This window comes from Pristiophorus japonicus, chromosome 8 (genome assembly GCF_044704955.1).
Source record: "Pristiophorus japonicus isolate sPriJap1 chromosome 8, sPriJap1.hap1, whole genome shotgun sequence".
NCBI classification, from domain to species: domain Eukaryota; kingdom Metazoa; phylum Chordata; class Chondrichthyes; family Pristiophoridae; genus Pristiophorus; species Pristiophorus japonicus.
Window position 1 is genome coordinate 17,985,648 of NC_091984.1, and position 24,132 is coordinate 18,009,779.

General features: G+C 48.0%; 1 protein-coding gene across 1 annotated transcript in view; it reads right to left on the reverse strand.

Moving 5' to 3' along the window:
* Positions 1 to 24,132, reverse strand: part of miga1 (mitoguardin 1) — a 133,239-nt gene that overhangs the window by 26,344 nt on the left and 82,763 nt on the right. The window contains exons 9-12 of the mRNA XM_070886539.1: positions 9,941 to 10,062; positions 7,904 to 7,976; positions 6,108 to 6,194; positions 4,712 to 4,810 (exon numbers count right to left, since the gene is read on the reverse strand). Of these exons, the coding sequence (XP_070742640.1) occupies positions 4,712 to 4,810; positions 6,108 to 6,194; positions 7,904 to 7,976; positions 9,941 to 10,062 (381 nt within the window). The remainder of the gene's footprint in view (positions 1 to 4,711; positions 4,811 to 6,107; positions 6,195 to 7,903; positions 7,977 to 9,940; positions 10,063 to 24,132) is intronic.

A 24,132-nucleotide genomic window follows, 5' to 3' on the forward strand; every position in this document is an offset into this window, starting at 1 on the left:
AAGGAGGTCCTCCAGCAACTGGATCGCGTAGGGCTGTGGCTGAAGAGGTCGAAATGCGTCTTCATGGCAACAGGAGTGGAGTTTTTGGGGAGAAAGATCGCGGCGGATAGCATTCGGCCCATAGAGGCTATCAGGAACACGCCCAGGCCACAGAACATCATGGAGCTGCGGTCGTTCCTGGGACTCCTCAACTATTTTGGTAACTTCCTACTGGGGTTAAGCACCCTTTTAGAACCCCTACATGTGTTATTGCGTAAAGGTGAGAACTGGGTATGGGGAAAAAAAACAAGTAATTGCTTTTGAGAAAGCCAGAAACATTTTATGCTCCAACAAGCTGCTTGTATTGTACAACCCGTGTAAAAGACTTGTGCTAGCATATGACGCGTCGTCGTACGGAGTCGGGTGTGTATTACAACAAGCTAACGTTGCGGGGAAGTTGCAACCTGTCGCCTATGCTTCCAGGAGCTTGTCTATGGCCGAGAGGGCCTACAGCATGATTGAGAAAGAGGCATTAGCATGTGGGTTCGGTGTAAAGAAAATGCATCGTACCTGTTTGGCCTCAAATTTGAGCTGGAAACCGATCACAAGCCCCTCATATCCCTGTTCGCTGAAAACAAGGAGATAAATACTAATGCCTCAGCCCGCATACAAAGGTGGGCACTCGCGCTATCAGCGTATAACTATACCATCCGCCACAGACCAGGCACCGAGAACTGTGCGGATGCTCTCAGTCGGCTACCATTGCCCACCACGGGGGTGGAAATGGCGCAGCCGGCAAACTTGTTGATGGTGGCGCAGCCCACAGACTTGTTGATGGTCATGGAAGCGTTTGAAAATGATAAATCACCTGTCATGGCCCGCCAGATTAGGACTTGGACCAGCCAAGATGCTCTGCTGTCCCTAGTAAAAAATTGTGTACTGCATGGGAGCTGGGCCAGCATCCCCATTGAAATGCAAGAGCCAATCAAGCCATTCCAGCAGCGAAAGGACGAGCTGTCCATTCAGGCAGACTGCCTGTTGTGAGGTAACCGTGTAGTGCTACCAAAAAAGGGCAGGGAGACGTTCATCTCAGATCTCCACAACACACACCCGGGTATAGTAATGATGAAAGCGATAGACAGATCCCACCTGTGGTGGTCAGGTATCGACTCTGACTTAGAGTCCTGTGTACGGCAATGCAGTGTGTGTGCTCAGTTGAGCAACGTGCCCAGAGAGGCACCACTAAGTTTGTGGTCCTGGCCCTCCAGACCATGGTCGAGGATCCATGTCGACTATGCGGGCCCGCTTCTCGGTAAAATGTTCCTGGTGGTGGTGGATACTTTTTCAAAATGGATTGAAAGTGAAATAATGTCGGGAAGCACCACCACTGCCACCATTGAAAGCCTGAGGGCCATGTTTGCCACCCACGGCCTGCCTGACATACTGGTCAGTGACAATGGGCCATGTTTCACCAGTGCCGAATTTAAAGAATTCATGACTCGCAATGGGATCAAACATGTCACCTCGGCCCCGTTTAAACCAGCCTCCAATGGGCAGGCAGAGCGGGCAGTACAAACCATCAAACAGAGCCTTAAACAAGTCACAGAAGGCTCACTCTAAACCCGCCTGTCCCAAGTACTGCTCAGCTACCACACGAGACCCCACTCGCTCACAGGGGTGCCCCCGGCTGAGCTACTCATGAAAAGGACATTTAAAACCAGACTCTCGCTGGTTCACCCCAACCTGCATGATCAGGTAGAGAGCAGGCGGCAGCAACAAAATGTAAACGATGGTCGCGCCACTGTGTCACGGGAAATTGATCTGAATGACCCTGTGTATGTGCTAAACTATGGACATGGTCCCAAATGGATCGCGGGCACGGTGATAGCTAAAGAAGGGAATAGGGTGTTTGTAGTCAAACTAGACAATGGACAAATTTGTAGAAAGCACCTGGACCAAACGAGGCTGCGGTTCACAGACTGCCCTGAACAACCCACAGCAGACACCACCTTTTTCGAGCCCACAACACACACCCAAAGGATCAATGACACCACGCCGGACCCGGAAATCGAACCCATCACGTCCAACAGCCTAGCAAGGCCAGGCTCACCTAGCAGCCCTGCAGGGCCAACAACACGCAAGCTCAGCGAGGGCACAGCCAACACACCAGAACAGACATTTGTACCGAGGCGGTCCACCAGGGAAAGAAAGGCACCCGACCACCTCACCTTGTAAATAGTTTTCACTTTGACATTGGGGGGGCGGGGGGGGGTGATGTTGTGCATCTGTAAAGCATGCACTCTCATGTTCTACCACCAGGGAGCTCATCCCCTGAAATCCCAGGGGATCCCAGCATCCCTTGGGAGCACTGTATATAAGCCGGCCCCTAAGGCCTGTTCCTCACTCTGGAGTGTCTTATTAAAGACTGAGGTCACTGTTACTCATCTCACATCACAGCCTCATCTGTGTTAGGAACACAATACTATCCACTCTATCTAGACCCCCCCATAATTTTATACACCTCAATCAAGTCTCCCCTCAGCTTCCTCTGCTCTAAAGCAAACAACCCTAGCCTATCCAATGTTTCCTCAGAGTACAATTCTCCAGTCCTGACAACATCCTTGTCAATCTCCTCTATACCCTCTTCAGTGCAATCACATCTTTCCTGTAATGTGGTGACCAGACCTGCACGCAGTACTCTAGCTGTGGCCAAACTAGTGTTTTATACAGTTCGAGAATAACCGCGCTGCTCTTGTATTCTATCCCTTGGCTAATAATGGAAAGTATCCATAATAATGGACGGGATTAGGGGTTATGGGGAGCTGGCAGGGAAGTGGACCCGAGTCCATGATCGTATTATATGGCGGAGCAGGCTCGAGGGGCCATATGGCCTACTCTTGCTCCTATTTCTTATATTCTTATCCCTTATGTCTTCTTAACCATCTTATCTACCTGGCCAGCTATCTTCAGGGATCTGTGGACATGCACTCCAAGGTCCCTTTGTTCCTCTACACTTCTCAGTATCCTACCATTTAATGTGTATCCCTTGCCTTGTTAGCCCTCTCCAATGCATTACCTCACACTTCTCCGGATTGAATTCCATTTACCACTTTTCTGCCCACCTGACCAGTCCATTGATACCTTCCTGCAGTCTACAGCTTTCTTCCTCACTATCAGCCAATTTTTGTATCCTCTGCAAAATTATTAATCATGCCCCCCTGCATTGAAGTCTAAATCATTGACTGATTCAAAAGGAATAGGCTCGTCCAAGACTTGGACATAGATCATGGTGCAGCGCACCCAGCCTCGTATCCCAGCTCCCTCTCAATGCTCACTGAAACTGGTCAAGTGTGGACAATCGCAAGGTGGGTTCAAAGGCCGTTGGTCAATTTGGTCTTTTCCTTCAAGAATAACAGTCCTACTGTCTTCCCATCAAAGCTGCTAATGTCCACTGCCTAGGCCAACATCCCCAGCATCGAAGCACTGACCACACCCGACCAGCTCCGTTGGGCAGGCCACATTGTTCGCATGCCCGACACGAGACTCCCTAAGCAAGCGCTCTACTCGGAACTCCTACACGGCAAGCGAGCCCCAGTTGGGCAGTGGAAATGTTTCAAGGATACACTCAAAGCCTCCTTGATAAAATGCAACATCCACACCGACACCTGGGAGTCCCTGGCCAAAGACCACTCAAAGTGGAGGAAGAGAATCCGAGAGGGCGCTGAGAACCTCGAATCTCGTCGCCGAGAGCATGCAGAAAGCAAGCGCAGGCAGCGGAAGGAGCGTGCGGCAAACCAGACTCCCCACCCACCCTTTCCTCCAACGATTGTCTGCCCCACCTGTGACAGAGATTATAATTCCTGTATTGGACCGTACAGCCACCTAAGAACTCACTTTTAGAGTGGAAGCAAGTCTTCATCGCTTTTGAGCGACTGCCCATGATGATGATGAACAGGCAGACAAGACCCGGGATTAAATTTTCATTTGAAAGGCAGGTTTGCCCAGTGGAGCACAGACCAAGCAACAGGACAGCTTGTTCCTGGATCTGAGCTCCAGAAGTAGCAAGAAGACAAATGTCAGCACACCCATGGAAGCTTTAAACAATTTGTACTTAACTTTTGCAATTTGTTTGAAAATTAGTCACAGGACTGTGTTTATTAACTGGATACATGAGGACAGACTATTCTTTAAGGGCAGCTCTATTCCTAGCAAAGCTAGATCATCCGTAACAGAAATTTGAACAGTCCGATACATCCATGCACTTAAGGAAATTACCAGATGTCTCAGCTAGTTAAGGCAGTGAGTAGCCGACGTATGTCGACCAGAGGGCCAATCCCTAGTCTATGCTCATTTAGCTGCTTAGGTGTGACAATTTTCCTCAGTAACCCAGGGTTACAGGGGGAAGGAAATCAACTTGGACTCTTACTCTTGATCTCCAACCAAAGGAATCTGTTGGAAAAGCATACATATGTGGTCCAGAAGTGAGCATTGCCCCTCACTCAAATAATCAGGTGTCACTCACTATTATAGGAATCAAGCGATATGGGCATAGTGCAGAAAAGTGGAGTTGAGATAAAAGATCAGAACATAAGAACATGCTGACAAGAGTTGGGAGAGAGACTTTAGAAAAGTTGAATGGGAATTTACAATGCTAAGTGTGGGATTTTCACCCACTTGGTACATTTATTCAATTCCTCCTTCCCAGCCTTTTCCATTACTCTACAAGGCTCACCCCTCGTGTTGCCAGTTCTCGCTGGGTCGTCTCCCAGTGATCGGTTTGCTGCAGAAAGTACATCATCTCCTCAAAGACCTCCTCAAATCTTTTTGGATTCTAGAAAAATCGAGGAAACATTAAAATTAGTCCTCACCTTCATTTTGACCTGTTCATTTTTTCCCCCTTCTGGGGAGGCCATGATTTCGCAGGGAGTCCCTGAAATTTCACAAAGCCAGGGGAAGACACAATGTGCGATAGAGAATCAGCAGCCCGCCTCTCCAATGAAGTCAATGGAGATGTAAAACTGGCTGCCGATTCGCTATCACCCATTTTACAATTATCACACAAAGTCAAAATATATCCAAAGGAATTTTGCACAGGATTCTGCGAAGAACCCAGTTTTACAGTACCTCTGAAAAGATCGTGACTAACACTGACCTAAAACACCACTCCAATAGTGGGCTGGACATTTTATTTAAAGAAAATCTCTCTGATTAAAACAGAAACTGCTGGACAAACTCAGCAGGTCAGTCAGCATCTGTCGAGAGAACAGTCAAGTTAACCTTTCAGGGGTGGACTTTACATCTTCCGTTATTGTTTCAGATTTCCAGCGTCTGCAGTATTTTTCTTTTTATCTTTCTGTTGCTGTTGTTGCTTATGTACTGCAAATTCATGAAGACGTCTTTTTTTCGCGAAGGTGATCAGCCGTGGCTCAGTGGATAGCACTCTTGCATCTTAGTTAGAAGGTTGTGGGTTCAGAGCCCATTCTAAGCCTTGACACTCCAGTGCAGTATGGAGGGAGTGCTGCACTGTCCGAGGTTCATCTTTCAGATGAGGCGTTAAATCCACATCATCTTCTGATTGTTCAGGATTCCATTGCATTATCTGGAGAGCAGAGAGTTCTTCCTTTGTCCAAACCAACATTCCTCTCTCAACTAGCACCATCAACGATGCAAATTCACTGGCCACTCATATCATTGTGGGACCTTGTAGCCACAGAATGGCTGTTGTGGTTTTTCTGTAATGAACTTCAAAAGTCATTTATTGTGTGAAGAGGTTTATAGGGGTGCGGATAATGGGCGAGCCTGGCTAGTGGAAGAACGTGGATGATGCAAGCATCAATAATTGGTGCGGTTGATGGGACTGCATTAATGGACTAGCATGGATGGTGAGATTGCTGATGATAGGAGAGTGGGGATGATGGGGGAATGGATGTTGGGAATGTGGATCATATAGATGATCGAGGTCTTACTTTATACCAAAATCTCTGCTATAAACGCTAAAGAAAATGACTCTCCCATGTCATCTGATGAACAGCCCCCAATACCGTTTGCTTTATTGCGGCAAGAGATGAAGATGGGGGATGACCACTGCACTGACAAGTGTTACTACACAAAACAGTTAGAACCCGTACCTTGTGTGCTTTCATCATGATCGCGGACAGAATCTTTTTCCCCATCTCTGCGAAAAACTTTATATTTGTGGCATCAGAAAGAATTACCTGCAAAGGTGGAGTAATGAGTGTGAAACAGCTTCTGTACGTGTGTTTCAAAACTTCGACTTCTTAGCTAGTTTTGTCAAAGTACTATCACTTTAGGCTTTCCTGTTCCCTATCAGTTGGGCTCACTGCACAGCACTGCAGGCTCTGTATCAGGACACTTGGGGTTCGAGCCCCACTCCAGGATCTGAGTACATAGTCTAGTGTCGCACTGAGGGAGTGATGCATTGTCAGGGATACTGTCCTTCAGATGAGATGTTAAATATCCCGTGGCACAACTTGAAGAAGATCAGTAGGATTTCCTAGCCAACATTCTTTCTTCAACCAACGCCACCCAAAAAGGATTTATGCAAATACTCTCAATGGGATTTATGCAGTGCGCAAAATGGTTGCTGCATTTGCTACATAATAAGTTATTGCACTTTAAAGGAAGTCACTATATTGAATTGCTTGACTTGCATCAGCCTTGACACAGTGGGTAGCACTCTTGCCTCTGAGTCAGAAAGTTGTGCGTTCAGGTCCCACTCCAAAGACTTGAGCACATAATCCAGGGTGACACTCCCAGTGCGATGCTGAGGGAGCGCTGCACTGTTGGAGGTGCCGTCTTTTGGCTGAGATGTTAAACCGAGGCCCCGTCTGCCCTCCCAGGTGGACGTAAGAGATCTTGTGGCGCTATTCAAAAAGGAGAACGAAAGTTCTCCTGGTGCCCCGGCCAATATTTATCCCTTAACCAACATCACTAAAACAGATTATCTCATCATCATCATATTGCTGTTTGTGGGAGCTTGCTGTGAGAAAACTGACTGCCACGTTTACTTGTATGACAACAGTGACTACACTTCGAAAAGTACTTCCTTGGTTACCATGCTATTCTAAACTTAATTCATAGAATCATATAAGCTTACAGCACAGAAGGCCTTTTGGCCTAACGTGTTTGTTGGCTGTTGGCAAAATTTTCCATTTGAAATATACAGGTGGAGTGTCTGAAATCCGGAAACCTCGGGACCAAGGCCTTTCCGGATTTCGGGTATTTCCGACGTCCCGAATCCGGAAATGCCTGGGCCGAGGTACGGCAGGGCTGGCTGGAGGGGAGGGGTTTGGGGTTGGGGCGGCGGCGGCCAAGGCGGGGGGAGGTCGGGCGGCCGAGGAGGAGGCGGGGGGAGGTCGGCGGGCGAGGAGGGGGGGGGTCTGGATTTCGGAACATTCCAGATTTCAGAACATTCTGAATTTTGGAACTCTGGATTTCGGACGCTCAAACTGTATATCTAATTCCCTTTTGAAAGTTACTATTGAATCCGCATCCATCGTCCTGTCAGGCAGTGCATTCCAGGTCATAAAAACTCGCTGCATTAAAATATTCTCCTCTTCTCCCCCCTGATTCTTTTGGCAATTATCTTCAATCTGTGTCCTCTGGTTACCGACCTGCCTGCCAGTGGACACGGTTTCTCATATTTACTCCATCAAAATCCCTCATAATGTTGAACGCCTCTATTAAATCTGCCTTAACGTCTCTGCTCTGAGAACAATCCAGGTTTCTCCACTCTCTCTCCCTCACCCCTGGTACCATTCTAGTAAACCACTCCTGCAACCTCTCCAAGGCCTTGACATCCTTCCTAAAGTGTGGTGTCCAGAATTGGACACAATACCCCAACTGATGTAAAATGATACTCGTTTTCATATATGAACCAGTAGTTGAGTTCCGATGATGTTACCTGGAAAGCTTGACGCACGCAGTGTACCTTGGCCAGAAAGTCACTGTCCCCAACGCATTCGAGCAACTCGGTCCTTTAGTTAAACATGAGATGGAAACAAATATCAAGGATCAGCCATGTTTGTCAAGAATATTTAATAGCCGAACTGTATAGCACTTTGCCAATATTTGCGGCAACCCGCTATAGACTGGACATTTCTACTGCAGATAGTCAGAAAATGCTGGAAATAACACAACAGATCCATCAGCCTCTATAAAGACAAAAGAAAAGATCGTGTTACGGGAAAATCAATATTAATAGATTGAGTAAACGAGCAAAACTGTGGCAATGGATTTCAAGTGCAAGCAAGTGTGAGGTCATCCACTTTGGACCAAAAAAGGATAGATCAGAGTACTTTATAAATGGTGAAAAGCTAGAAACATGCACATAGGGTCCAGGTACACGGATCATTAAAATATCATGAACAGGTACAGAAACTAATCAAAAAGGCTAATGGACAAAGGCTAGAGGACTAGAATACAATACAAAGTGCTGGTTAGATCACACTTGGAGTACTGTGTTCAGTTCTGGGCACCACACCTTAGGAAGGATATATTGGCCTTGAAGGGAAAACAGCATCATTTTACCAGGATTATACCTGGATTCCAAAGATTAAATTACAAGGAGAGATGACACAAACTAGGTATATATTCCCTGGAATTTACATGGTTAAGGGGCGATTTGATTGAGGTTTTCAAGCTATTAAGGGGAACGGATAGGGTAGATAGAGAGAAACCCTAGTCTAGGACTAGGGGGTATAGTCTAAAATTTAGAGCCAGGCCTTTCAAGAGTATAGTTAGGAAACACTTCTACATGCAACGGGTGAAAGAAGTTTGGAACTCTTTTCCGGAAAAGGCAGTTGATGCTGGGTCAATTGTTAATATTAAATCTGTGATGGATAGATTTTTGATAATCAAAGGTATTAAGGAAAAGACGGCTATATGGAGCTAGGTCACAGATCAGCCATGATCTCATTGAATGGCGGAACAGGCTTTGTGACTTCAGGCTCAATGTCTTCAATCCCTAATCTCCAACTCATCCCAAACTCTGCTTCACACATCCTTCTGTATTCAAAGACCCACTTACCTGCCAGCCCTGTCCTCACTCAATCCAATGGCTCCCTATCCACCTACATACTGATTTCAAAGTCCTTGTCCATTTCCAAATCCATCCACGACCTTGCCCTCCCTCCCCACGTCTGCAGTATCTCAGATTGCACCCTCTGCTCTGCCAGCTCTGGCCTACGGTACCACCCCTGACCTACCCTGCCTCCCTTAGCCTGCTGCCACTCCCCTGGCCTACTGCCCCTCCCCCAGTCTACTACCCCTCCCCTGGCCTACTGCCCCAACCCCAGCCTACTGCCAATCCCCCGGCCTACTGTCCCTCCCCCAGCCTACTACCCCTCTCCCGGCCTACTACCCCTCCCCTGGCCTACTGCCCCTACCCCAGCCTACTGCCAATCCCCCGGCCTACTGTCCCTCCCCCAGCCTACTACCCCTCTCCCAGCCTACTGCCCCTCCCCCGGCCTACTGCACCTCCCCGGCCTGCTGCCCCTCCCCCCCGCCTACTGCCCCATCCTCCCTACTGTCCCTCCCCCGGCCTACCATCCCTGACCTACCCTGACTCCCCAACCCTATTGCCCCTCCCCCGGCCTACTGCCCCTCCCCCAGCCTACTACCCCTCCCCAGGCTTACTGCCCCTCCCCCGGCCTACTGCCCCTCTCCCCTCCCTCTGCTTCACCATCAGTGGCATAGATTTCAGCCAGCCTGGCCCTACTCTCTCCAAATCTCCTCCTAAAATCATCTCCCTTGCTACACCTTCAGGAGCCAACCTTACCTTCAGGCATGTCTTCTCATAACCCCTGCACAGTGTACGTTTCCATGTTCCCCTTGAGACCTCTCTCTCTCTCAGTCAAAGGAGGTACAGAAGCGTTGAGATGTTGATGGACCTGCACTGCATTTGGATTAACCGGCCAATCGCAGTGGTAGACTTGTTTACCTTAGTACGCGGCAAAAAACTTTCCCGTCTTCTGCCAAGTGCATCGCTTCTTCATAAAGTGGCAGGTGACACCATGACCCCAGACCGTAAGCAGTGCCTCGATTGTCCCTGTGCTCTGTAAGCTGTTGGGAGCATTGGGATAAAAAGGCAGACCATCAGACTCTTTTTAATCGTCATAGAACAATCCAAATTGGAGATCCAAGTGCCAGCTGTGGCTCAGTAGGTAGTAATACGTCCTTACTACACAGTATAAATGCACACGAGGCCCATGCTTGAGAGAAGGTCAGTCTGTGATCTGTCCTTTATTCCTTAGCACTCAAGAGATGAAGGTGGATGGAGCTCCCCTTTTATACCTGAAGGTCCAGGTTAGGAGTGTCTCCCACCTAGTGGTCATTGTTCTCACAGTGTACAACTTAGGTCAGATTATACATGGGTTACAATGCTGGTTGTCTACATGACAGGTAGCACTCGTGCTGCTGGGTCAGAAGGTTGTGGGTTCAAATCCCACTCCAGAGAATTTAAGCTGGAGGCTGGCACTCGAGTGCAGTGCTGAGGGAGTGCTGCACTGTCGGAGGTGCTGTCTTTCGGTCGTGGTGTTAAACTGAGGCCCCGTTTGCCCTCTCGGCACAATTTGAAGAAAACTTGGATTACAAAGAGCAGGGGAGTTCTCCCTGTTGTTTTGGCCAATATTTATCCTTCAGCCAACATCACTATAACAGATTATCTGACCATTGCTGTTTGTGGAACCTTGCTGTGTGAGAATTAGCTTGCTGCGTTTCCTACATTACAACAGCGACAACCCTTCCAAATGTTTTAATTGGCTGTAAAATGATGTTCTGAGGTCATGAAAGACACAATATAAATGAAAGTCTTTCTTTCAATCAAATGCACTGCCATTCAACTTTGCGACAAAATGAAACAAACATCCCAAGGAATTCATGAAACATTCAGACGTCTTAGTGTAGAATTTTGCGTTGCCAATCTCCTGTGGATGAATCTGGGGCTTCCATTCGTGCCACATATCTACACCTGGCTCTGCACTAAATCTTGGGCTCGGGGGCAATATTAATGATAGTTGATCGCTGTGTGTAGTGTAGTGGTTATGTTACTGGACGTGGTTATGTTATGTTAAACGACTTTTCGCTTGGACGCAGCACTGCTAACGACTCTCGGTAACCGATAGCAACCCCCTCCGCTGAGCCGTCGATGGTAGCGTCATCGCCGTGCGCAGCGCCCAATTTTTGGAACCCGAAGCTGCGTCAGGCGTTGCCAGCGACAACTTCAGGGGGCGTGCACCAGGCTGCAGGCCACTCGCGGGGCGAAATTTAAAGGGGATCGAGGGGTCCGTGCCGCGATCTTGCAGCCCAGCACTTCGCTTGTGAGCCGGGCTGCTGCCGTGACAGCCCGCTCCCTGGTGGTCCAGGGATGGACTCGTTTCCCACCCGCAGACTTGGCAGCTTGCCCCTCCCCCCGGGATCCCTCCCGGCCCGACCGTGCCCCACCCAGCAAGTAGAGCGCGATATTTTGCGCTCCACTCGCTCTCAGGGGCAGTGGTGGCGGGGCGGGACTTCCGAGCCTGGTTCAGGAACTCCAGCCTCGCGGCTGTTACCGCCCCCAAACAGGGCGCTACGCAATTTCACCCCCCTTAATGCTTCAAGTGGCCTATCCAGTCATTCAGCCATACAGATTCAGGGCAGCGAGGGATGGTAATAAATGCAGTCTTGTCAGGGGTCACCCAGATCCTGAGAGCAAATTTAAAAAATTATAATTTCCGGGATACAGTCAGGGTGCCGGGACCCCATTTCTAACATTCATTCTGGCGTGGAGATGTAAGATTAATTTAAATTTACATGTGGAACAATGTTGGATGAGCTACTTAAAGATATAAAATGCACTCTTATTTGTAGCCAGGTTAGCTCTTGGTACAATATTCTGAATTTCTTTGAAAAAATACACCCATATGTATTAAAATGTATATTCAGCTTGATTATTTCATTTTAGGTCATAGGTAAATTATAATACAGTCATACAGCACAGAAGGAGGCCATTCGACCCATCATGACTGTGCCTGCTCTTTGAAAGTCCCAAGCCCCTGCTCTTTCCCCAGAGCGCTGCTAATTTTTCCCCTTTAATTATTTGTCCAAATCCACCTCCCTTTCAGACAGTGTGTTCCAGACCATAACAACAGTGTAATGTATTTATTAAATGTGCTACCATTAGCCTGCTTTGCTAGGATGGATTATCTTGGGATTTATTTTTCATGATTTATTTGCAACAGGAATTGTTTGAAAGTTCTGTCTGAGTCACTGATTAATCGGAAGTTACAGCCAGCTTGTTGGAGTTAATCTCCAACTTACGATTACCCAACTTTCCTTTCTCAGCTTTCAAATAGTTTTACAAGGCACGAATCATACTGCAAAAAGCAATTCTGACCGCAAGTAGCTTATTTTTTATTATGTATAAAAGGAGGGAGGTTTGTATAGTGGCAGCTGTCAGAAGCAGGCAATTCTCTCCAAAGAGCTGTGTGTGTGTGTTGTTTTTGAAGATAAAGCAACGTTTTTTTCTCTCTTAACCGTCAGACACCAGGAAGAACAGAGCACAGACTGAAGTGTGACAGCTGGAACGTGCTGGCTTGCACGGCTGACCTCTTCCATGCTATCACCAAGAGCCAGCTCCTCTGTCATCTTAACTGTGGTGTAACTTTAATTGCTCCACAATTGGTGGCCATGCCTTCAGCTACCGAGGCCCTCTCTCCTCCTGAAAGTTGCTTCTTAAAACCTACCTCTTTGACCAAGCTTTTGGTCACCTGTCCTAATATCTCCTTATGTGGCTCGGTGTCACATTTTGTTTGATAACGTTTTTGCGAAGCGTCTTGGGATGTTTTACTACATTAAAGGCACTACATAAATGCAAGTTGTTGAAGTTGGTGATCATCATCATCATCATCATAACAGGCAGTCCCTCGAAATCGAGGAAGACTTGCTTCCACTCTAAAAGCGAGTTCTCAGCTGACTGTACAATCCAATAGGGGAATTACAGTCTCTGTCACAGGTGGGACAGACAGTGGTTGAAGGAAAGGGTGGGTGGGACTGGTTTGCCGCACGCTCTTTCCGCTGTCTGCGTTTAGTTTCCGCATGCTCTCGGCGACGAGACTCGAGATGCTCAGCACCCTCCCGGATGCTCTTCCTCCACTTTGGGTGGTCTTGGGCCTGGGATTCCCAGGTGTCGGTGGGGATGCTGCACTTTATCAAGGAGGCTTTGAGGGTGTCCTTGAAACGTTTCCTCTGCCCACCTGGGGCTCGCTTGCCGTGTAGGAGGTCCGAGTAGGGCGCTTCCTTAGTGATTCTCGTGTCGGGCATGCAGACGATGTGGCCCGCCCAACGGAACTGGTCGAGTGTGGTCAGTGCTTCAATGCTGGGGATGTTGGCCTGATCGAGAACACTGACGTTGGTACGTCTAACGTCCCAGTGATTTGCAGGGTCTTGCGGAGGCAGCGTTGGTGATATTTCTCCAGCGCTTTGAGGTGTCTATTGTATATGGTCCATGTTTCTGAGCCATACAGGAGGGCGGGTATTACTACAGCCCTGTAGACCATGAGCTTAGTGCCAGATTTGAGGGCCTGATCGTCGAACACTCTTTTCCTCAGGCGGCCGAAGGCTGCACTGGCGCACTGGAGACGGTGTTGGACCTCATCGTCGATGTCTGCCCTTGCTGATAGTAGACTCCCGAGGCATGGAAAATGGTCCACCTTGTCCAAGGCCGCGTTGTGGATTTTGACGACCAAGGGGCAGTGCTGAGTGGCTGGGTCAGGTTGGTGGAGGACCTTTGTCTTACGGATGTTTAGTGTAAGGCCCATGCTTTTGTACGCCTCGGTGAAGATGTTGACAATGGCTTGGAGTTCAGCCTCTGAATGTGCGCAGACGCAAGCGTCGTCCGTGTACTGTAGCTCGATGACAGAGGAAGGGACGACCTTGGATCTAGCCTGGAGGTGACGAAGGTTGAACAGGTTCCCACATTGGTTCTATAGTTTATTTCCACTCCAGCGGGGAGCTTGTTGAGCGTGAGATGGAGCATTGCAGCGAGGAAGATCGAGAAGAGTGTGGGGGCGATGAGACAGCCCTGCTTGACCGTGAATTACAGAGCATTCACAGTGCAGAAATGGGCCATTCAGCTCTACGCCAATGTTTATGCGCCACATGGGCCTCCTTCCACTCTAGGTACTTTATCTCAACCTATCAACAGGTCTTTCTATTCCTTTCTCCCTCATGTGTTTATCTAGCTTGCCCTTATATACATCGATGCTATTTGCTCCAACCACACCTGGTGTAGCGAGTTTCACATTCTCACCACTCGCTTGGGAAAGAAGTTTCTCCTGAATTCCTTATTGGATTTATTAATAACTATTTAATATTTATGACCCCTAGTTTTGGACTCCCATACAAGTGGAAAAATATTTTCCATGTTTACCCTATTGAACCCCTCCTAATTTTAAAGATCTCTATCAGGTCACCGCTCAGCCTTCTCTTTTGTCTTTTGCCCAAAAATGCCGCCTCTCACAATGTTGTGCTAGGATGAGTTTTTAGGCACACGGTGTGTGGTGGCTGGTGTGCCTAAAGATCCACCCACAGACATCTTCCACCCTTCAGGATGTAGTTCGGGACCTGGAATATTGGGTCCTTCATTGAAACACCTGTGAACTCATCTGGAAGCAAGTCATCCTCGTTGGATGATGTACCTGCTGAGACTAAAATGATAAATGTTCTTAGGATGGATTGAACCGGGAACTTAAAGAATCTTACAGCACAGAAAGAGGCCATTCGGCCCATCTTGCCTGTGCCGGCTCTTTAAAAGAGCGATCCAATTAATCCCACTCGCCCCGCTCTTTTCCTACAGCTCTGCAAATGTTATGGCCTCGAATAGTTTCTGATATAAGGGTAACAAAACTTTACAGGAAAGGGGATTGAGGGGAGACTTTCCTACGTAAACTGCAATGAAGGTTCAACGATTTCAAACTCGCGTGTCCAGTTATCAAGTAAATAGGATTCTGGAACAGGAACTTACAGTCTTCTCTTACAGCCAGACAATGCATGCACCCCAAACACCCATACTCAGAGACTCAAGAGGCGAGAGTGCTACCAAATGAGCCACAGCTAACATGTCGTAAAGCATTCCAAGGTGCTTCACAGGAGCCTAATCAAAAAATAAATTGACACCAGGCCAAAGGAGACATTAGGCCAGGTGACCAAACGAGGTTTGAGGAGGGAATTCCAGAGCCTGGGGCCTAGACAGCTGAAGGTGAGGCAAAGAAAGTTAGGGATGTGCAAGAGGCCAGAACTGGGGGAACGCAGAGATCTCGAGGGGTTGGCCGGCTGGAGGAGGTTACAGAGATAGGGAGGTATGGGGCCATGGAGGGATTTGAAACACAAGGACGAGAATTTTAAATTTGAGCCGTTCTGGAGTTGATGTCGGTCAGGGAGCACAGGAAGGTAAGTCCGCTTCCATCACACACAATGGATCTGTCAGTGGAGACGCTAGCACAGCACCTTGTGCTCTAGTCGAAGTGGCCGATTCATTTGTGGGCTGAAGACGCTAAGGACTTCTATTTCGGCAAAGATAGCAGTTCATATACTCGCCTCTGAGTCAGAAGATTGTGGGTTCAAGTCCCACTCCAAAGACGTGAGCACATAAATCTAGGCTGACACTCCAGTGCAGTGCTGAGGGAATGCTGCACTGTCGGAGGTGTCATTCTTCGGATGAGATGTTGAACTGGGGTCCCACCTTCCCTCTCAGGTGGCCATAAAAGATCCCATGGCACTATTCGAAGAAGAGCAGGGGAGTTCTCCCTGGTGTCCTGCCCAATATTTATCTCTCAACCAACATCTATAAAAACAGATCGGTCAGCTCAATATCACATTGAGGTGTTGAAATTGGCAGTCATGTTTCCTATTACAACAGTGAATACACTTTGAAAAGTACTTCATCGCTGTAAAGTGCTTGGGGACGTCCCACAGTCATGAAAGGCGCTATATAAATGCAAGTCTTTCTTTTTTTTCTTTTTCTAGGTTGCCATGGGGTTTGCAAGAAGCCAACCAAATATTAATTGCTCGACGGTAAATAGCAGAATTCCTTGAGTGGCAGTTTTGGTTCAGAAATTGTCTCCTTGTACAGTACAGTAACCAGAAACAGGTGACGGGACATCAAGTTCAGTTGAAAACTGACCCACTTATTTATTTGGTACTAAAAATAGACACATCTATCTTGATTTCAAATCCGTAATGAAGCACTGTGTATTCAAAAGCCGTGACTAATTTAAGTGAGGCCTACAGGAAATATGCGCCCAGTTTGATTTCCCTTTATACATTGACGACCATGGCAGTGAAATTCGATAGCGTGGCTAAACTGCCGGTGCCACCCGTAAAAAAACGCAGGCAGCCCAGTTATTTTGGGGCTGCCTGCTGACTTAAAATGATTAGAGCGCAGAACCTACCGTGTAATGCGCTGTTTTGGGTGGCAGTCTCAGCAGGAGGCATAATGTAGCACGACCACAGCGTCATTGGAGCGAGGCAGCGTTGTCTTAAAGCTGGCCTTTCATTGTAGAAAGCAGTCTCGAGCCCTTAAAGGGAAACTGCCTTCCAAAATGAAAAAAATAAAAAGAATTTAAAAACAGGCAGTCTTCAACTGCCTTCTGAAAAAAATGTTAAAAATAATCCCAAAATGGCTGTCTTTGGCTCCTAAAGCTGAACTGCCTTCTGCGTATAACAAAATGGTAAAAGTGCTTCAGCACTAACACAAACGGCTCAGCAAGCCAGGGAAGGGGCGCCCAGGGTCTCGCACGCAGCACTCCAACTTTGTGCAGGGGGGGGTCAATACTGCAAAAAAAGGTCCTCTACCCACAGTGGCCAGTTGGCCCTTACCCCCAGGACCTGGCTCCAGTGCCCAAAGAGGTTTCATGACCTCAGACGCATGGCCAAGGTCAGTGAATGCACCCTCAAACTTTGTCTCCTATCAACAGCACCACTAGCCTCACACACTGCTCACTGTATGACCCCCTCCACCACCCCGCCAATGACACACCTACCAACAATCTGTACCAAACACGAGGCACACCTCACACTTGCAGCTTCACCTCACCCCCGTGGAGGAGACGGTGCTGGCCATTCTGGGCAGGGGCATGGCTGAGCCCTTGGTCAATGGCAGGGCCCAAAGAATACAAGAGGCTGGTATCCTCATACGTCATCCTCCTTTTCACATCCCACTTCCTCCTCATTCCACAATATCGCCTGATTTACAAGCTGCACATGGTGTAAGCATGCACCTCTTCCTTTCCCCCTCCCCTCACCACAACCCTAACCCCCTTGGGCCTTCTTCATTCCAGACACCCAAGAAATCCAGCCTGCTCAGCCAGTGGGTCAGCAGAGAGTGAAGAAGAAGAAACACCAGACTTGATTTGACACGCCCAGCCACCAACTCCGCAAGGCCATTTACAGTGCCCCCCGCTGAAAGTCAGCAGCCTTCCACCAGCCATGCTACAGCCACTGGGGTAGTACTGCGTGACATCAGTAGGATAGGCAAAGGCACACACAGGACAGTCACTAAGGGAATGCACAAAGGTAATTAACTGATTTCATGCTACTACGTTGGATGGATAGATATATAAAGTTGGATTGGAAAGTTTGCTTTGTGGTGGCTTTTATTTCAGCATCGTAGCCAAGAGGACGCTGTGATGGTCAGTAACAGAAGGTAAGGTATGCGACAAATGTTGAAAGGGGCTGTCTGGGTTGCATCCTTCCTTCCCGCTTCCTCCTCTTCCCTCTGCGAACAACTTGTCCTCATTGCTACCTGTGCTTCATCTCCATGTCCCCAGGACTGTGAGCAAGTGGTCTTCTCCAAGTCGAAATACTGCGGATGCTGGAAATCTGAAATGAAAGCAGAAAATGCTGGAAACACTCAGCAGTTCAGGCAGCATCTCGACCCGAGACGTTAACTCTGTTTCTCTCTCCACAGATGCTGCCTGGCCCGCTGCATATTCCCAGCATTTACTGTCTGCTCAGAGGCCTTACTTTACCAGCCTAAGCATTGCAAGTGTCCCTGCATACTTTAACAACATTTAAAATCAATCGCACCAAGCCACTACTTCAATTTAATATATATTTTTTAAGTTGAAAAGCTGAAATCCAAACATAGCTAAAAGATGTGTGTTTCCCTTTAAGAAGCAATTGACAGTGTCTCTGCAGGGCTGCTTCACGCTCGCCTTTCTGTGCATGGTTAGGACCCGGCGTAGTGGTGAGCGAAAACGTCCAAATTAGCAGTCGTGGTGTCAAGTCAGGCATTGCACTCCGATTGTGCTCACGGTGTGCTTATGTAAATTTGAGAGGCCAGCACTGTCAACGACTGGCGCGACATCGAATTTCTAGGCCTCTGTCTCATTCACTGGAGCCACTTGGATGATAATATGCAACACAATTGTTGTGCTCATTTACACTTAATGGTTCTCGGGCGCCAATGAGGCCATGGGTTTCCAAAGTGCGATGCCTAGAACCTCAGGCCTTGGCGAGGGGAGATCCCAGGAAATCCGTGTGCTCAGTTAATTCTGTCTGTTCCTCATTAGATTTCTCCTCCTTTCTGAATTGGTTGACTTCCTTGCCCATCGTGGCTCCATACTAAGGAGAAAGTGGCAACCAGAGCAGGTCAGAGGCTGGGTATCCTATGGCGAGTGTCTCACCTCCTGACCCCAAAGCTGAGAATGTGAATAGAGGGATTGTGAATGTGTCAAGTGGTGAAGAGAATCATGGGAAGATAGCTGAAAGAAATGTCAATCTGCAATACTTGCAGTGTCGACACAAAAAGAGGTTACTCAGAGTGTGGTCAAACACGAGTTATGGGAAAAGCGAAGTCAGGTATGAGTCATACGAAGGGACTGCTATAACAAGCCATAAAATAGGGAAGAATCCGTAAGCGAAACCGTAAACAGACTAACATTAGCGCTCGCCCTGTCTGGGGGATCTGTCGGCCTGCCGTTGGATGTATTCTGGGGAAAGCAGAAAGTGATTGGATGAACTAAGTGCTAATCAAATGTGTTCTGTTTTGAAAATGTATAACTGCTGTGGTTTCGCGCTGTAACGAGACTTGTCCTGAGGGAGTTGAACAAGCTCTAATAGAGTGTGTTCCTTTATCTTGACAAGTCCCGATCGGAGAATCTTCAATAAAGGTCTTTTACAGAAAAGGCAACATGGGTGTTCGTGTCAGTGTATTCGCTGAAGCAGATTGAGAGAAAAAGAATCCGTATTATCATTTGGTGTCAGAAGTGGGATCTCAACAGACGACTGCCGAAAACTTGCGAACTAAGAGCCGAACTAGCCTCGGACGAGACGGGAGGAAAGTGGCCACTGGAGTGAATATACTTTAAATACCACTTCGGTTTCCTCCAGTCCAAAAGTCTGAGGAAAGTCTGGCCACTCGCTGGTTCTCAGGTAGTGTTTGAACGAGATCCAGGTCAATCTGGCGAATACCTTCTAAACTTAGGAAATCGCACGGCGACGCGAGGGGAATTAAGTAAGGCTTATCGCACGGTGACGCGAATAGGAGAACCGCGCGGCGACGTGGAGGTTAGGGAATTAGGTAAAATTAAGCTGCGGGGCGACGCGGGACTGTGTAAATTTAAAATTGTACTTATGCCAGGTACGGCGTCGATCTTGTATATCACTTGGTCCGCCTAGGCTCTGGATAAGATAACTTATTCCACGTGGGGCGACGCGGGGACAATCGGGATTAATTAGGACCCTGATCCTACGGGGGGGCGACGCGAGGATGGATAATTTAGATAAAACTACCTGAATTCCCTGAAAGATCATGGATCCAAAAATAGAGCCGGCCAAAACAATTAATAGGAAAGAAGAGAGACTTTTGTGAACGTCTGTTTTGAATGAGAAGTACTTGTGTGATTTTGACTGCAGAATGAAAGCCTGTTTGGGAAACCAGGGAGTTATGGTTTGTTTTAGCTCCACCCACTTTTTCAAACAGAGTGAAAGTTTTTTTAACCCTTCGTAGTGTTGTCCTGTATGTGGGAAGTTTAAGAGTGTGAACCTTATTGAATTACATTTTAAGTTAGAAATGCAGGTGTGGATTTATTCGGATGAATCACTTCCTTCTGTCAAGTTGGCAGGAAAACGCCACTAAATTAGGATTCTCATTGATTGAGGGAGGACATGTTAAAACCGTAGACGTCTTAAAGAAAGAGTGCGCGCATGAAAAACGTACTAAGAGTTCCACTGGGACCTCTGAGAAGGGTATCGACAGACTATGTAGTCAAATGGTTGGCTTTGCGTTGACCGAGGCTGATGATGAAATTGAGGAATGGTCACTGACTCGGAGCCCGACGGCGCCTCCCGCAGCCCCTGGCCCCTTACCACAGCCCCCTTCCTGTCAACCTCCACTCTATACTCCGGCGGTAGGAGGTAATGATAGGCAGTCTCGCGAATCAGCGAGTCAAAATACCAACCGCGAAAGGCAAAACAGACCCTCACCCGGCCATGACGACACTTGGTGGAAGTGTAGGGGACTGAAACAGGACGGTCCCGACGGCTCCGAGCCACCCTCCGACCAAGAAACGTCCTCCGAGACTGACGTCCCCACCCCAAAGCCCCGGCAGCAATTCCCAGTTCGACCAATGCCAAACCCTGACGCACAACAGGCTGCAGCACACCCCACCATAGATGTTTATGTGCCTTGGAAACCAAATGAAATCATGACCATTCTGGCCAGTATGCCAGATCGAAAAAAAGAACCTGTCAAGTTTATAGATTATCTCCGAACTACCATCGCAGTCTATAATGCGGAATCAAGGGACTAGTGGAACAGGGGATTTTGGTTCAATGTCAGTCCCCGTGTAATACACCAATACTGGCAGTCCCTAAGCCAGGCAAAACAAATCAGTTCCGTTTGGTCCAGGACCTTCGAGCCATCAATGCTATCGTCTAGCCCCTACACGCTCTGGTTCCCAACCCAGCACAGATACTGTCGTTAATCCCAGCAAACGCCAAGATCTTCACAATAATAGACCTCCAACACGCCTTCTTCGCCTTGCCACTAGCCCAGGCGAGTCAGTACCTGTTCGCCTTCACTTACCAGGGACAGCAATATACATGGACTAGACTTCGCCAAGGGTTCATCCACTCCCCGACCTTGTTCTCAAGGTGCCTGCAGGAACAGTTACAGTCCCTCACGCTGACTAAGGGATCCACTTTAATTCAGTATGTAGACGATTTACTGGTAGCCAGCGCAGATGATCCAAGTAATAGGGAGGATGCTAATCAGTTACTGAATTACTTGTCCTCCCTGGAATACATAGTTTCCCCATCAAAGGTCAAAATTGGCCAGTCTCAAGTCAAATTTCTTGGGATCATTTTATCAGGCACCCACCGAGCCTTGGAGGCTAGCCGAGTCGAACCCATCTGCCAGTTTCCAGTCCCTAGCACGGCCAGACAAATGCGGCAGTGGTTGGGGATGATTAATTACTGTAGATCCTGGATCCCTAATGTTACCCTGATGACCAAGCAACTCACACCATACACAACCAAGGAAGGCAGCATTGAAATAGAAACCGCAGACGTCCAAGCCTTTAAGGAACTAAAGACAACCCTGCTGCAAGCTCCGGCTTTGGGCCGGCCCCTCTATGACCGGCCCTTTCAACTGTATTGTACGATCCTGAAAGATTGTGCTACCGTTGTCTTAACTCAGAAACACGGGGATAAGCATAGGCCTGTTGCCTACTACTCTTCCAAAATAGACCCCGTTGCCTTGGGACACCCTGTATGTACTCAAATATTAACTGCCATTTACAATAGCCTTCAATCTGCCGCCAACCTTACCCTCCAGCAGGATATTGTTGTATATACCTCTTACCCGTAGCTGCCCTCTTGGGTCAACTGCAGACTCAACACCTTACCATGGCCAGGCAAAGCAGATATGAGATCTACCTACTAAATAATCCTAAGCTGACCTTTCGGCACTGTACTGCCATTAATCCGGCCTGTTTTCTTACCGAGCCACCCCAAGATGAGGAAGAATCGAGTCACGACTGTCTATCTTTAATTCAAGAGGCCACCTCGGTCAGGGAAGATTTAGTTGATGTACCAATGGAGGACCCCGACTGTATTATGTATGTTGACGGAAGCTCTTCCATTGACCCAGAAGGCGGACGAATTTCGGGATATGCCATAGTAAACCAGGAGAATCAGGTCCTGGAATCTGCCGCCTTTGAGACCGCCTATTTCGCCCAACAAGCTGAACTATTCGCTCTCACTCGAGCCTGTATCTTAGCTAAAGACCTCAAGGTCAATATCTATACCGACTCTGGGTATGCCTTTGGGGTAGCCCATGATTTCGGACAATTATGGAAAAACAGGGGATTCTTAACCTCAAATGGAAATGAGATATCCCATAGGCAATTAGTATCAGACTTGTGTAGGCCCTCATGCTCCCCAAGCGTATTGCCATTGTCAAGTGTACCGCCCACACTACTGGAAAATCTCTGGTTGATATAGGAAACCGCTGTGCTGACAGAGAGGCCAAACAGGCCTCTCGCAGACAACAAATGGTGGTGGCCAGAATGATGAGTCAGATTAGAAATCCTGCAAAGGATAAGTCAGCCTTGGAAAAACCAATGCCAACCATCCAAGATGTCATTAAAGCACAGGAGGACGCTCCTGAAAAAGATAAACTGTTGTGAAAAGATTATGGATGTACTTATGACAATGTTTCTAAACTCTGGACCACTCCCGCGGAACAGACTTGCATGTCTGACGAGTTGGCCCTATGGGTTATTGAATGTATGCACTTTGCTACTCATTGTGGAGCAAGGACAACAAGTGACACGCTTTTGGCCACTTGGTGGCACCCTAGACTCCAGGCGCTGGCCCAGAACATCAGTAGTCGCTGCCTTGTTTGCCAACAGCATAATCCAGGGAAGGGAGTCCCCTGTGATTGGGGTAAGACGCCCCTACCAGAAGGTCCCTTTGAGACCTTGCAGTTGGACTACATTGAGTTGCAAAGAGTTCAGCGTTACAAATATGTGTTAGTAATAGTAGATGTGTTTAGCAAATGGATCGAAGCTTACCCTACCCTGGACAATAAGGCTCAAACTGTTGTTAAGGTGTTAATGAGGGAAATTGTTCCTAGATATGGTATCCTAGCTCGACTGAGTTCCGATAATGGCCCTCACTTTATTGGCCAAGTTAACAAAGAATTCTGTTCCCAGATGCGCATTAACCAGCAGCTGCATTGTGCCTACCGACCCCAAGCTGCGGGACTGGTTGAACGTGCTAATCAAACTCTTAAAACCAAGCTTGCAAAACTGGTAGCATCGACTGGACTCAATTGGCTCAAACTCCTTCCCATAGCCTTATTCCAGATCCAAACTACTCCCACCGGTAAGGCTAGACTGACCCCCGCTGAGGTCATTTATGGTAGGCCCCTTAGGACCCCATGGAATCAGAATGTCCCCTCCACTGTCCAATTCCACCACATGACTGAGGAAATGACTACCTATGTTCTTGCCCTGACTCAGGCTCTGCGAATAGCCCACAACCAGGTTCGAGATGCTCACCTCGACCTCCCAGTCTTACCTGAATCGTCTCTCGTGGCACCAGGGAAGTATGTCCTGATTAAGAAATGGATTCGAAAGGGACTAGAGCCACGATGGGAGGGGCCTTTTCAGGTGTTACTCACTACCCCCACTGCAGCTAAGGTTGAGGGGAGAAGCGTCTGGGTTCACCTGCACCACTGCAAGCTCATCACCCTCTAACGAACCTATTTTACTGGTTGTCCTAACCCCTGTTTCTGTTCCAGACTTCCTCTTCTCCATAGCTGAATAAGGTCCTTCCTAGGAGCGTCCCGACTAACTGAGTGGGTCCCGAGGAGAACAGTTTGAACCCCTGCCCGTAGAGATAGACAACCAGCTACACCGACGGTGACCTGAGAAGAGAGGCAAGAAAACCGAACTCTTTGAATCAGCAAAATATTCGGACTATTTATCCTTGTCCATAGAGATGCTACAAGAAACATTTTGTTCTCGAGTAATTGTTAACCTAGAGCGATAAGATGAAACTGTGTCTGTGTGCCAGTCTGTATAGTAGTGTTAGTGTACGTCAAGTGCAGCGCGTGGGAAGCGAGACTGAAGCGAGAGCTCCATGTAA